This window comes from Argiope bruennichi, chromosome 8 (genome assembly GCF_947563725.1).
Source record: "Argiope bruennichi chromosome 8, qqArgBrue1.1, whole genome shotgun sequence".
NCBI lineage: Eukaryota > Metazoa > Arthropoda > Arachnida > Araneae > Araneidae > Argiope > Argiope bruennichi.
In genome coordinates, this window is record NC_079158.1 from 74,368,136 (window position 1) to 74,384,265 (window position 16,130).

General features: G+C 23.8%; 1 protein-coding gene across 2 annotated transcripts; it reads right to left on the reverse strand.

Annotated features, from left to right (window-relative positions):
• Positions 1-5,037: 5,037 nt before the first annotated feature.
• Positions 5,038-15,810, reverse strand: LOC129981244 (acylphosphatase-2-like). Of its 2 annotated transcripts, XM_056092006.1 has the most exons (6): positions 15,514-15,808; positions 14,409-14,425; positions 12,939-13,048; positions 9,230-9,338; positions 7,767-7,805; positions 5,038-5,682 (listed from the first exon to the last, which is right to left on the reverse strand). In XM_056092006.1, exons 1-5 carry the CDS (start codon positions 15,707-15,709, stop codon positions 7,800-7,802), a joined length of 438 nt encoding a protein of 145 aa, XP_055947981.1. In that variant the 5' UTR covers positions 15,710-15,808; the 3' UTR covers positions 5,038-5,682; positions 7,767-7,799. The 2 variants fall into 2 exon arrangements, with proteins under 2 accessions (XP_055947981.1, XP_055947980.1); XM_056092005.1 differs by lacking the exon at positions 7,767-7,805 and having other exon boundaries at positions 15,514-15,810.
• Between the last annotated feature and the right edge of the window lie 320 nt (positions 15,811-16,130).

Sequence of the window (16,130 nt, forward strand, 5' to 3'; positions counted from 1 at the left end):
GTAAAGTTGGAATCTACATTTTACAATTACTATTTCACTCATGACAAAATATTATAGGGAAAATTTTTGTTAGAAATGTGATTCTTTTCTGCAAGAAAGAAATGCTGAAGTCCAAAATAGTTTCGTCTAAATTCTATCCGAGTTTGAATCGCCATTATGTTTAAAGCACCAAAATGAAAAGTTTTGCTACATGAGCGAAATAAATAAAATGCAGATCTTTTATTATTTGAAAGAAATATTAATTTTATTTTTAAAATTAATATTTTACTGATAGATAGAAAAGATTATCTGAATTTTATTCTTTCTGCATTTCTTTATTAATATATACTAATTTGTTGTTTATTAATATATACTAATTTTTATTGTTTATTTCTCATAAATAGACATGAAGTATTAAAACACTTCATTTTATGAGCAGATAAAAAAAAGTTTTATGTTTCTTTCACTGAGAAATATAAATCAATTTTCTTTCATTCTTTGCTGTAATCTAGAGTTCTATACAAATACTTTTTAAATGTGAAAGATTTCATTATATGAAGATATATAGGATATGTGTGTGTTAAAAATGTAAAACTCAAATCACCGATTATCACTCTAAATGTTCCATTATTTATTCTACATATCTTTAATTTCTATTCTGACAAATATTTTTAAGTAATTGATTTACTACATATTTTGACACTTCACATATGAATAAAAATTTGAATGAAAGTATAATTATAAGAAAAATTATTACATGTATAATTCTAATATTTTAAAAAAGTAACCAGCTTAGTAACTGAAAATTTATATTAGAACTTTTTTGATTAAGCATAATTAAATGAATTCAATTAATTTGAAATAGAAAAAATTAACTTTTATAAACAAAATATATTAAATGGAATAATGAAATTAATAAACAAGTTTTAAAATCTTTTCAAAAGGATATCAGAATATCACTAATTCATAACAAAAATATTAATCAAATCAGGATTGTTCATTTAGTTGAGATCAAATGAAAAATAATCACAAATATTTTAAAGTTCATTTATATTTTGCCTGTCTACCCTGTAATATTAAAAAAAGTAATGTCTTAAAAATGAATTTCATTTGAAATTTTATGTATCATCATGTATTAAAATACTTTTTCTTAGTTCAAAAGAAATTCTCATAAAGTCCTATTTTCCTTGAAGTTTATTGCTTTAAAATTTTATTTGAACCGCTTTATACATCATTTAAATGTTAAATGAGAAATACAAAATAATATATTGACAAAAATAGTGTCATTCTAAAATGTTAATAAATACTGTAGAATTATTTGATACTGTTATTCATTTTCATATGTGCATAATATAAATATATTCTGCATCCTAAAATTAATATTTAATGTATAATCTAATAATATTTCAATGACTGAATTTAATTTTGTTCATGATTATACACAGATTTATAATAATTACAAGAGATCAATTTTATAATGTTTTGGACTTTTGTAAATCTTGAAAATATAAATTAAACAACAATAAATATCAAACTGATAGAAAAAAGTCTTTTTCTTATTACAAAATATAAAATTTCTTATGCATTAATTACAAATAAAAATATTTGGTCATTACATTTTTAAAATTAAATAGTTATTATTTTGCAAAATTTTTTTTAAAAGAAATAAAATTTCCATTTTTATAAATATTTTATGCATTTTTGATATATATATATATATATTCTTTATATTTTATAACAACATTTTATGAGTTAACGAATAAAGATACTCGACTGCAACAAGGCTAAAGATTCCCTGTCAGATGTAAAATTAATAAAATATAAAGTTCTGGAAAGTATTTTTTTTAAATTTGATATTTTTTGTTACCATCGGAATTTTTTATATGCTCTTACATTACAACAACACGGAAAATACTATTTGATGCTTGATCAGTAGCAGTTTGAATGCTAAATAAAATATTGCCAGCAATTAGAATATGTTCCTCTAAAAGTATCAATTTAGAGGCATTGCAGAAAATTTCAAGGAAAAAAAATAAGAATGAGGTGAAATTTTGCATTTTACAAAGAAATAACCTTGAACATTGAAGTTTATGTAATGGATTTAGATGCATTTTCGTTAAACTTTAATACTGAAAAATATTAAAGTTTTTAAACTTCAATATAGAAAAATTTTATATATATATGTAAAATACTTTATATTTCTGTAACTAAAGCATTTCAAACTAAAAATTATACTGCTTTTCAATATATAAATAGGAATTTAATTTTAATTTTAGCATTAGAAGGTCCAAATTTTGTAATAAATTTGATTTCTTGGTGTAAATTTTTATGTAATTTTGAAATTTGAAAAGGTATATTATCATTGGGAACTTAATATTTCAATATATAAACACTTCCTTATGAGGTTTTTCTTTAAAAAATCTTTAAAAGTACGTCAATTTCTTTAAAATACCCTTTTTATGATATGATAAATGATGCTAAAACTAAAGCTGGTTAAATCCCCTTTTTAAAAACATAATTATCTATGAAAACTTAAAAAACAAACTATATAATGAACAAATATTTTGACATAAAATATTATGATATACAAAATCCTTTTATTATTCAAAACTTTGTTTTTAATTAAGATGAAAAAATCAGTTGCAATAAGAACCATTTTAAATCTTGCAACATTTCAAAAAAAAAAAAAAAAAAAAAAAAAAAAAAAAAAAAAAAAAAAGCTAATAAAATTTTAAAGAGAAAACAAAAAAATTTTGTAATAAATAAATAATTTAATACAACTATATTTTATCCAATAGGGAATCATATCAACATTTAAATATTTTGCAATCGTGGAAAAGTAGTCTTTAATTAAAAATAATTTATTTAATAATTTGCCATAATGAAACCTTGTTGCAAAGTATTAATGAACAAAATTTGAAGAAAAATCTTGGCATAATTTAAGATTCCATAGCATATAAATTATTTATGAAGTTAATATCTGTCATTAATATACCTATTTTTACACTTTTCATAACACTATAAAATTCCAAAAAAAATTTCAGCACCTTGTCTTAAATGATTATAAAAAAATATATTTATAAGAATCATCCAAATATGAAAATTAAACTTTTAATTCTGTCAAAACAAATTAGGGAAGAACAAAACTTTCTTTGGTATTACTATATTATTTGGTATATAAATACTCAAAGGAATTAAAAAAAAAAAAAATCTATAAGTATTTTTAACAAATGCATAATTTTCATAGAACATGATTAAAAAAGACTGATATGCATAAAAAAATGACTAGCAAATATTTTAAATAATTGGGTGATATATTCTATAATTTTAGTTTTTAACTAAGCAACTGATAGTGATAATTTCATTTAATGTTAAAAGTAATTTTATAAAACACTTAACAATCCAGAAACATAAAAGCAGAGATTATTTCTTTGATATTTACAGGGAAAATATTAGATTTTTCTCTACTATATCTAAATTTGAAACATAATGGATTTAATTTTGAATGAATAAATTTGTTAAATAATAAGTTTATTAAAATAATCTGTATTTCATCAACTATGCCAAATTCTTCATACAATTTACATTCATGTTTTATTAAAAAGCAAAAAGTGAATATAAAATCCTAATCCAAACTTAACAGAAAAAAAAAAAAAAAACACCACTAACATATTTTAGATAAACCACATTACAGCATGTAATTTGAATATTTTAATTAACAGTCAAATTAAATTTTAAACTATTATTGAACAGTAAAAAATTTTTTCTACCTATTCCAATTTTCTAAACATATAGATGAGTAGAAATAATTAATTAGCAATAAATGAAAATTAAAAAAAATTGCCTTATAAACTATCCATGTGTGTAAATGTTACTAATATATATTTTACAAAATTTGGATGATACTGATTAATAGAGTTATGTTAGCTTGTATTTTGCAAGATAGCATAATGCAATAAGCTAAAATTACATATTCATATAAGAAAATACTTTATTTTCTTTGAAAATAAAGAGCAATTTTTCACACATTTTTTCATTCACTACATTTTGATATAATAAATTACGCACTTATATTCAATTGCATAAGCAAACTTATGCCATTGAATGTAAAAGGCCATAATCATTTAGCATAATCACCTAGCCATAATCATTTGGAAAGGCTTGATAAAGCAAATAATTATTTAAAAGAGTTTTATACCTATCTTTTATTAAAATAAAATATTCAGATGGAAAATATATTTAGTAAAGAATATATCTTCAGTTTATGAAATATTCAATTAAGTAAAATGAGCATCAGTTGGGAAAAATCAAGAGCTTAATTATTCATTTCCAGAAAATCAATTTGAATTCAGTTAAATGAAAATTTCATTAAATGTATACAGCTGAATCAATTATTAATCTTACGATTGCTTTCATCTTTATTCAGATTTAACAGAACAAGGATAGGTAAACTAAATTTTAAAACAATAAATGATATCAAAAGGTAATCTGGTATCTATTTTGAAAGAGCAGCCGAGGGAATTATATATATTTTCATTTAGTTCATATACTTATGCTAGTATTTAAAATAAAATTTATAGTTTAAATTATTAATTTAAACAGAGATAACACAACTGCACCAAATTAATAATACTTTACATATTTTAGCATTCCCAAAAAGCATACAAATTGGTTGTTCACTTTGATATTTAAATTTCTATCTCAAATAACTTTTTATAAGCAAATTCTGGTATAAAAAAATGTAGCTTTTCATTTATTTAAATTTCTATAAAAAATCCAATAAATAAATAAAAAAAAAGGACCAGCAACTAAAGTTTATTTTGGAAAGCTAAAAAGCACAATGTATTTTATGGTATTCATGAAAAAAGGTTTAATTCCTAATATCATAAAATACAATATAAATTATATATATATCAGGAAATAGTATATATATTTTTATGCATATCAGTCAATAGTTTATTTTATCATCTATTAAATAATGTAGTAAATTTAATTAGGAAAAAAAAAAAAAAAAAAAAAAGATGCCTTTGATACAAAAGTAAAAACATTTTCTTGAAATAAAATGAAAATTTTTTATTCAATTGCAACAAGATAAAAAACATAACTTGTTTGTAACATAATACTTTGTACATGTCATAAAAGGAAGGAGGCAATATATTCTAAACAACAATCCAGAAGTTCATTAGTGAAAATAAATATGTAGGACAATGTATACATTACAAAAGCAATCATTGTTCAAAATTGGCTCAGTTTTATTTTGTTTTAATAGTCTGAAAACTAAGTTAATCTCATCATAAATATTATTATCTCACTATAAATCTTTATCACTTTGGGATTAAACTTTGAAATTTACAAATATTCATTCTTGCATATAGAAATATATCATTCCATTCATAGCATTCTTATAATGAAAAGCAAGGTCATTTTACAACTACATGGTTTTTGAAAAATAAAACAATAACGTAATTTTTAAACCAAATAAATAACAAATAAAAAATTTCAAAAATATATCCCTTAAATGTTTATCTCATTGTATTAGTTTCTACAAATGAAACTGACATTAAAGGATTTTGTTATTAACATTCAAATAAATAAATCCATGCATCATTCACACAAATGCAAATTTATCACAATATCTTCTTCATCAAAGATGGAAACCAGTAAAGAAACCAGCACTCATTTACTGTACATTTTATCTCCTTTCTGTAAGATAAAAAAAAATATATTACAAATAAATTTTTGAAAAATATTGCACCTTTATAACTACACAACATAAATAAAATTAGGAATAAATAGTTTAGACTCGATACAAAATATAAAGTAGCACTTGCAACAATCATTTAGAGTATACAAGCACAAATAATTTGATGTGATGTGCTAATAAATTTTTTAATATCAAATATAAATCTTTTTTTTTTTTTTTTTAAATAGAGTTCCAAATTATCATCAAGCATTGAAACATAATTTGGTACAAACAGTATAAACCAGTGCAAGGTTCTCACTAAAATAAACAATAAGACAATTTCTAGAAAGGTAACAGCTTTTAGCTTTCAACACTTATCATAAGTTTCTTCTGCCCCAGAAAGAAATTGCAATACAATAACAATATAAACTCCAAGTGAACACTACCAACAAGTGAAACGTTAAAGATTAATTTCCTTTTAAAAGAAATGTTAAGAAAAATTTTAGATTTGATATGCTTTAATGCCTATATAGTAAAATAGTTTATTTAAAATAAACTATTTTGTGTGTAAAATAGTTTATTTTAAACACAAAAATAAACTATTTTACATAACTTCAACACCACACATAATGTGAAACGTCAATATCTTATGTTTTCAAATAATACCAAAAATATTTTTCAAACATTCAATATTTCTAAAGTCGGTATTTACTATAAGAAATCTCACAAACATAATTTAAAGATTTAATAGAACAAATAACAAGCAGTATTTACTAAAATAAATTTGAAATATGAATGAAGCATTTACTTCAAATTTTTACCCTAATATTTTATTTGCTTGATGTAAAATGAAATTTTTTTCATTTATTACTAATAAATGTACAAATTTAGAATATAAATATGTTTTTCAGAAGCTGAACTCTCATTAAAGAGAAAAAATTTGTTTCATACATGTAATATTAATTGTGTGACAAACACAAAGAATGAATTATTAATGTTCCACTTCACATTTAATGAGTATTTAGGGGTATGATATGCGCAAAGGATAGAATCTGGGACCTTGTGGTTAGCAGTCCAGTAACTAAACCATTATACCAAAACGATCGTTCAGGTAGAAAAGTTGTTAACTGGCTTATATGCTATTCACCACAGTACTCTCCCTCCAGTGAGTCGGAGGTGAGATGAACGATATGGCTGTTGAGTGATGATGTATTGAGTAGCTGTTGTCTAAATGGGCCTGTACCCAGTTGATTAACGCCAAGCGTTATGATGAGCGTGTGTGGGTGCTGATGCGCCAAGTGTGTCTGGTGACGTTGGGGTTGCTGCGTCAAGTGAGTCTGACAACTTTGGTTGCGGGTAGATGGCGCCACAATAGCTGTACGAAGGTTGAAGGTTCATTGTCCGAGATCACCAATGAAGCGATATGTTATGCGTGAGGATGGAACCTGGGATCTTGTGGTTAGCAGTCCAGTAAATAAACCATTATACCAAAATGATCGTTCGGGTAGAAGAGTTGTTAACTGGCTTATATGCTATTCACCACAAGTACCATACACTTGCTTTTAAAGAAGGAAAACTGAAAAATCTCCTGCAAATAATGAGCCAGAGGAAATTTTAAACATTTCCACAACAAGGATTTTGAGGTAGAAATTTGGTTTTGTTTCCACAAATAATTGAAGATTATTATTGTAGACCCTTTTAATCATCCAAGTAGTTATCATTTAAATACCATCATAATCATAAACAACATTATTGAATAAGAAAGGGTGGGGAGGGGATAAAATTATGGAAGAGTGAAATTCCAAATACTTAATGAGTAGCATATGTACCAACCCCACATGAAAAAGTTTTTTTCTAAGAAACATTATTATTATCCAACATAAAATGACTGAATAAACTCCTCCTTCAAATACTAAAAATAATGATTTAGAAACAGCAACAGAAGGGATAGGAAAATTAGCATACCAGAAAAAATATTAAAAAACGATAGTTTTAAAATACAGTGAAATGAAACTTCAGAATATAAGAAATAATAAAAAATTAAAGAAGAAAACAAAATCATAAAATAGAAAGTTTAACTTGATAGAAAAGAAAGAAAACTTACAAAAATAGAGTGCTTAGAGTTCACATTTGTTGACTAATGCTAAAAATAAAAATAAAGTTTTATTATAAGCATTAAAAACAGACAAGCAAAAGCAAAGAATCAGATCAGTTGATACTTCATAGCACTATTTTTTACTAATCATTACTTATTTATACATAACTATAATAAACAAAGTTAAGGCTGTTAATAGAAGGGAGGAATAATATATTCTTAAGAAAATAAAATATAATATACTACAGGCTATTTTCCTCACAAATTCAATAAAAAGGATTATTTTATATATATGATTACAGCATTATTTATTCTTATGTCAATAAAGTAGATGCACAGTAACTTTTAATGACATGTTAGTATTTTTCTCAGTAAGATGCCCCAAAAAATTCCTCTAACAATTTAATTTAAGAAGATAAACATATATGAAGATCGATCTATCTCTAATGATGAATAATATCAATTTAATTCCTGTATAATATGACACTACTTTTCAAACAATAGAGCAAGTGAATTACATATCATAATTGGTAAATTGCACATAATCTTTATTTTTCAAAATAATAATAATAATAATAAAAGTGAATGTCATTTGCTTGTTGCATGCTACAAATTGAATAAAGAAGTTAATCAGCCTTATCCACATAATAAAAATTAACCTTTATATGAAAATTATAAACATGCGAGATTCAAAATAAATGCATGATCACATACTATTGTGGTAATTCAACAGTTTCTTGTGCAATTTTAACAACTGTTTAATCATCTAACATAAAACTCAGAGCTATGAAACCAAACTCTATATGAAAATTATAAACATATAAGATGTAAAATAAATGTACAATCACATATTACTGTGGTAATTCAACAGCTTCTTGTACAATTTTAATGATTAATCATCTAACAAACAGCTCAGAATTGGTGATTAACTTTCAGCTTTCAGTAGTAGCACCCCCCCCCCTTCCATAAGCTAATGACAAGTTTCAGAAGACAGTGCCTTTAAACCAATGAAAAAATTCAAGAACAACAAAAACTCATCTCAACATATAAAAAACAATCCCCTGTGAAAAGGAAAATTTGTCCACAGGCACGGCAAACACCTTAACTTTCAATGGTGACTATGGTAAAAAGTAATTTCAATATATTTAACTCTTGATTATAAAACTATTTTGTTCTTCATATGTTGTAACTCTAAGATCCATTGGAGATTTAAAGGGGGTGGGGACTCTTATACATGGTTTAAATTGAAAGCTTACAAATATTTAAAAAGAATAATAGAACAAAACATAACAGAAGTTTGTACAAATTTTTGTTTTGTTATATTAAGGAATATTATAGCTTTGGTTACTTACTGTTTTAATTGGAAACTTATGTAGACTAGTGATTCAAATTGAAAAACATACATGCAAAACAGTATTTTTCTTAAGTGATTATAAATAACTATATTTCTAAAATATTACTTAAAACATTACTTTTATGAAGAAATCAGAAAATTCTTCTTTCGAGATATGCCTTTCATTTGTAAATAAACATTTTTCAATCTTAGACATAGGACTTCCAGTATGCCTTAGCCAGTCTTTCCTGAAAATGAAATAAACAAAATATTTTCAGATATACAAAATAACAAAACTTATATATGTGCAAGTAATGATCTTGAATCTATGTCTCTATGGAAAGAGATAAAAGGATGTTTAAGAAATTAACAAAGCACTCACAAAATAAAGAAATTAGAAGCATAAACTTCATAATTTTTCAGTTAAAAATTTCTTTCATTATAAATGTAAGGAAAAAAATCTCAAAATAATGTTTGGACCAGTATGAAAAAGCAGCATTTCAAACAAACCACATTTCAAAATTTTCATAACAATAACTATTAACATATCTTAATATATATAAATTATGTGTCACGTTGTTTGTCCGCGATGGACTCCTAAACTACTGAACCGATTTTAATCAAATTTGCACACCGTGTGCAGTTTGATCTAACTTAAAAGATAGGATAGCCCGTTTTTTGAATTTTTAATTAGAATTTTAATTATTAATTAAAAACTAACTTTCCTGCCAAAAAAATCTTTTCATTTTCCCCATCGCCAAATGAGTACGGTTTCAAAATTTTTTCCCAACAGTCATGAGGCTAGGTTTAAGATTTTTCGGCTGATTATTTGAAACAATTCTATTTATTTTCTTAATGTTTGATGCATTTAAAATTAAACATTGTTAATTGATCGATCTTTCAGATTCATTATTAAGTACTTTTGAATTAAAATAAAACATAATAAAGGAAATTAAAAATGTCTAATCTGCATAGCGTTACCCCAACTGGCGTGGAAAAACTCAGGCATTTGCATTACCGTAACTGGCGTTGAAAATTCATGCATGCGCATTGTGTTCTGATTGTTGACATGACAACCATTATCAACGGATGATATAAATTATTTTTAGGTTAGTTGCATGTTTTTGTAATTAAATTGTATTTATATTAGTTATATATTTTTTGTATACGCTTATAGTTTTAAGTACATCGTTTTTCAGTTTTTTTTAACCTGTTTTCGACCGATTATTTTAAACGATTCGTTTTATTTTCTTAGTGTTTGATGCATTTAAAATTAAACATTGTTAATGAATCGATCTGCTCATGATGAATCTAAGAAAATTTTGTTGACTAATTCTTGAAATATTACATAAATTAGTAAAGATATTCTTTAGTGCCCATAAAGTTTAAACGCTCAGTGACTGTTTTCAGTAATCATATTGCAAAAAAATACTTTGTTTCAGTAAAAAATATTATTATATTAATTGCAGATTAATCCTTTCCACTTTAATTTATAGTATAAATTCTACGGGAACTAACAGAAAATTAGAGAGATACATATTACGTTATGACTGAAGGCGTTTATAATATTATGAGTGAATTAAATAACTATCAAAATTTGAAGTTTTAAAATATTTTGATGAAGAAGTTATTAAAGTAGGAATTGCATAAAATATTTAATTATTAAAATTTTAGCGAACATTAAAATTGGCGAACCGGCTGGTCGCCAAAGGCGGCTAGTAATGTATAAAAAAAAGACCAATTTCTAAACAAATAATAATTGCTATAGAAAGTAACAAATAATAGAAAACTATATAATTGAAAGGACAGTGGATAAAAAGATATTTTATGAAAAAAAAATTATGAATATTAAAAGAGACCACAAAGTAATTTCATAAATAATTCGATTAAAAACTTGGTAAAGAGTAAGTAGCATATTTAGTATACTAAAAGTATAATATTTAAAACAAAATTTAACTTCTGTAACTTTATTTAACATTAAAAGGAATGAAGAATAAATATCTAAGGATAAAGTTAAAATATTTGTAAAATCTAATGAATTCATTTGGAATAGAACATATTTCCAATGATATTCTTTCATGCTACATAAATCAACATATTTATACAACAAAGACTTTAACCTGCAGATGCATTCTTCAGTTTCTTATACCATTGCTTGTTCTTACAATTCATAAGAGAATATTTTAGAATAAAGATCTTTAATTTCAATTTTATATATTATCCCTGTAACCAATTTTAAAAAAAAAATTAATACAAAGGAATACGGTGATGAATAAGGTATCAGCACATCAGATTTTTTATACACTTTACAGAGTATAATCAGTTTAGATTAAAGCATATAGTTTGCCTAAAATAGAAAAATTAAACCATCATACACATTTTAACAACATGGATACAAAACTCACACTTTTTATTTTATAAAGCTGACTTACAAAAAACTACACAACTTTAACCTAATTCTGGGCAATTTAAGTATTTAATCTGGATCGTTCAACAAACAACTAATAATTTTTTGAGAAAGGGTAAGTTGAATGATTGAAAGTGTTGCATGGTTTACTAGCATAACCTTAAAAAATACTTTCAAGTCTTTGATAAAAGAAAGTGAAATTACTAAACAGATTTTTTAACATTTTTGCTCACTTATGTAGAGATTATTTATGTTAATAATACTTTAAAGAGGACTATAGTAGAAATATCAAAATGTTTTAACATATCAAAATAAAGTGTTTCAAAATCTCATTCTTTATTATTTGTATTACTTCATCTGATATTACTGTATGAATTGAATGAAACAAAATATTCCAAGATGGACATATATTATTTTGCTTATCTTTTATGTTGCTCATTAGTATAAAATTTAAATTTCAAGGAAAGATATATAATTTTCAACAAGAACTTGAAATGATTTTATTATCATCCTATTATTAATAAAAGGATAATTAAAAAAAATGATTTAACAAAACTTTTTTTCTTAATTTCTTTGCTTTCATAAAATTTGAATAAAAAGCTTATAAAAGCTTTATTTGTGCTAAAGTGAGTTCAAGCCAATGAAAGGTTTCAAATTAAATTTATTCAAAGACAAATTAGAAGTTGAAACAATGTTGGTTGTATTTTTGAAATTTAACTACTATGTCTGGGTACCATTTTTGTCATAATTTAAATTGTACTTTATTACTGCTTGCAATAGAAATATTTCCTTTTTAAATTTAAGATTATTAATAATATTTTTGAAAATTTTAACTGTTAATTCATGCAATTACAATATGATTTGTCATCTGATTCTATAACAATGATAATTTGATCCCTTCTTAAACATTCAGTTAGTTACAATTTTCTATAGAATTTCTTTCATTATTTTACAGGAAATACCATCTTTATTCAATATTTGATGTACAAAATAGCATACTATTATCCTCTTCATCTAAATGCAGGGTTATAAATAATGTATTGACTTGAAATATGATTTTATATAATATTTAAACTAAAAACAATTTAATTGGTAATGCTATAAATGATTTTCTTTGTATATTTTGCAACAATAACAAAAAGAGTGACAAGGAAACAAAGAAAAAAAAAAGTTACGTAATATTTGCAAATAAATTCAAAATTTTAACATTTTTAAAAGGATTCAACTCAATGAATACAGCTAGTTTATCAAGATTTAAACCTCTTTTCATAGTGACAATGAAATATAAATAATACTATAAGTGATTTAAAAATGCATACAATTTTTTTCAAATATGTAGAAAAACTTTCCACAATACTGCATTAATAACATAAAAGAATTACCATGATAAAATATGTAATAATTAGTTGAAATAAAGAATTATCAGAAAAATTTCACTTACATTTCTTCAATATTTTCTTCTTTTCCTTGCATAGTTCCAACAACAGTTCCTTTTGAAGTATTCATACACCATCCTTTCAAATTTAATTCTTTACCTTTATCTCTGGTATACTGAAATAAGTTAAATACAGATAAAATAAAAGAGCTAACGTTAAGAAATGTGAAACTTTCCAATATAATCACATTTATATGTAACAACAAAATAAAAACATATAACTTCTAATGTTTTATTTTTATAATTTTTTATAGATCTTCGCTAATGGTTACAATTTTATTTAAATATCATAAATAACAACCCTAAATGAAAATACACAAAAAGAACAGTTACTTATGAAATAAATATTTCACTAAAAGATAATTCTGTAACAATGGATATCACATATGAAATTGCTCTCGCCATTCTATAAATTTCAGATATAATATCTGTGTATCTTTATGACAAGTTTTGAAATTCAAGTTAAAGTTAGTGATACAAGACTGCAGAATAATTTAATCAAGTTAGAATATTGATAGAAAATATGTCTTAATAGATAAAGCATTTTCTGTTAATGTCCTGCTTAAAAAAGAAACAAAAATAGAGGCATTTCTATACGCATATGTACACAATAAAAATAGAGGGATTTCTATTATTCTTTGTTGGATAAATAATCACACAGTAAAAATATAAAAACTAGATATATATTGAAAGCTTCAGTGTTGAGGCAAAATTATTCAATTTTATAGATTAAACAAATAGCACTCTTCATTAATAAAACTGCCATATATATATATATATATATATATATATATATATATATATATATATATATATATATATATATATAAAATTTTAAAATCTAAATTAAACCATAATTAATTCCCAATGTTTTATCTTAGTTCAGCCCATATTAACTTCATTCTAAAATATTCTCTTTATCTCCTGGTCCCATTCCATTTTTCTTTTTAATTAATTCAACAAAAACTCTGAATATATATATATAAAGGTTAGATACATAATTTGATGGTTTTTCACTTTTAGCTTTAAAAAATGATAGTAAAAAATCTTTCTTTTATCAGTATAATGAATTTGACACTACTGTGCATTGTAAATGAAATAAAATGTGCAAAATATATTTTCAACTGATTCATGTTTTTATTAAATGAAAGCCACATAGGATTATAAAACACACATATACATCAATCAACCCTTGCTATCACAATAAGTTTCAGTTTATTTCATTGGATGTATTATGACTTTTAAATATGCAGTTTAAAAAAATACAATAAAAATATGGAAAAATAGTCATTAGAAAATGGTTTATAAGAAAATATACATGTACATGGAAATATATTTATATTTCAAAAGCTACAATAGACATTTAATTACAACATTTACTTTTTTATTTTATAATCCCTTACATTTAATTATATAAAATTACTTAATTTAGAATTCAAATATCAGAGCATTATAAAGTATAATAAATATACTTACTTTCCTAAAGAACACACCTGAAATATAAAGAATTTAAAAAAATTAACATATATTCTTCATAACTTTAGACATATTTGTCACACTAATTTAAAATAAAAAATAAACACTCTGCAAGCAAATAATTTGGATCAGAATAATTCATATAAATTTTTTATATTATTTTCTATATAAATTTAATTAGAAATCATGTTTTTTCTGCCTATAACTATTTATTTAGATAGAAGACATATTATTAACAAATATGTAATTACATATTATTAACAAATATGTAATTATACTAAATTTTATATGAAATCTTGTTCACTCAAACTTTCTTTACGCTCACTATATCTAATAATATACAGTCTACTTTTTCAATGTAACTCAAATTCGAGTGTCTACTATTCTTAACAATCAATTTGCATTTATAGGCTAGATTAATATAGGTAAAATAAATAATAGATAGAAATAAATAATTAATATAGGTAAAATAAATAAATAATAGATAAATTAACTAAAAGATAATAATGAAAATCTGCATCTGATTTTCATTTATTATAAGCTGATTCCATTTCTGAGTTTTAGGGAATGAATTAATCAATTTACAATGAAATTTATCAATTGATGTTTAATTTTTTTTTGCTTAATTATATATGTACATATGTATGTGTTTTGAGGAGCATTTTTTACATTCTTGTTCATTAAATTACACTTTTTATCAAAGTAATACTTTCTGCATGTTCGAATACTATTGGCCATATCAATTTATTTTATATATATTATATAAATAGGCATTATATTACAGATCACAGCTAAATACAGAAATATTGATATAGGAATATTCTAGAAACTACTTTTAATTCAAAAGAAAAATAATTAAATAGAACTTCGGAATTTAGATAAACTTTTAGTACGCTAATTTTAAAATAATAAAAATTCAATTATTCATAAGCATAATAAACATTATCAAACTATAAAATTGCCGGTTGAAATCGAACATTTTTGAAAAAAAATTAATAAAATGACTTTCTAAAAGAGTAATAAGATTGACAATATTTACGAATGACATAAATTTAAAAAAAATCAAACAATGCAAGATAAACTAAATATTTCAGCCACAATTTACCTTGAACAATACCAAAAACTTCGAAATCGACCGACTGTAGCATTTTTAAAATATTTCGCATTTCACTTTGTTGTGACCGCAAATCAGGGGATTGTTGCCACGCAGACCGTATAGAGGAAAAATAACTATAAGACATTAAAAATAAAAAAATAGTAATCCCTACGAGGATCGGTATAGTCAAAAAGTTGTACTTCATTTTCTAAAAGCATTCGTCAATGAAAATGATTCAGAATAGTAGATAAAACATTTGCCGATCTAATCGCGGAATGCTCTCTCCATGGTAGTTTTATTTTTAGTATGAAGAGTGACGAAGACAATTTTCAAAGTTTGTTCACCTGGCTGAAATTTATTACTTAGAGAAATATATTATACAATTAAATATATTGTGTTGTTTTCATTTACAATATAAAGGGATAACTTGTTTGCTGAATTTTTTTTAAATATAAACTATTCTGAAAGAATTAGACTTTCTTGTTTACGATTTATTTCTTTTATAAAATAATGCTCTCTGACTGCAACTTGGGAGGATTATTCTCCCTGAGCGTAGCAAATATTTGCAATGTCCTCAGGCTTTTAACGCCTGTTACATTACTCATCGATTCGAGAATCGATTCAAA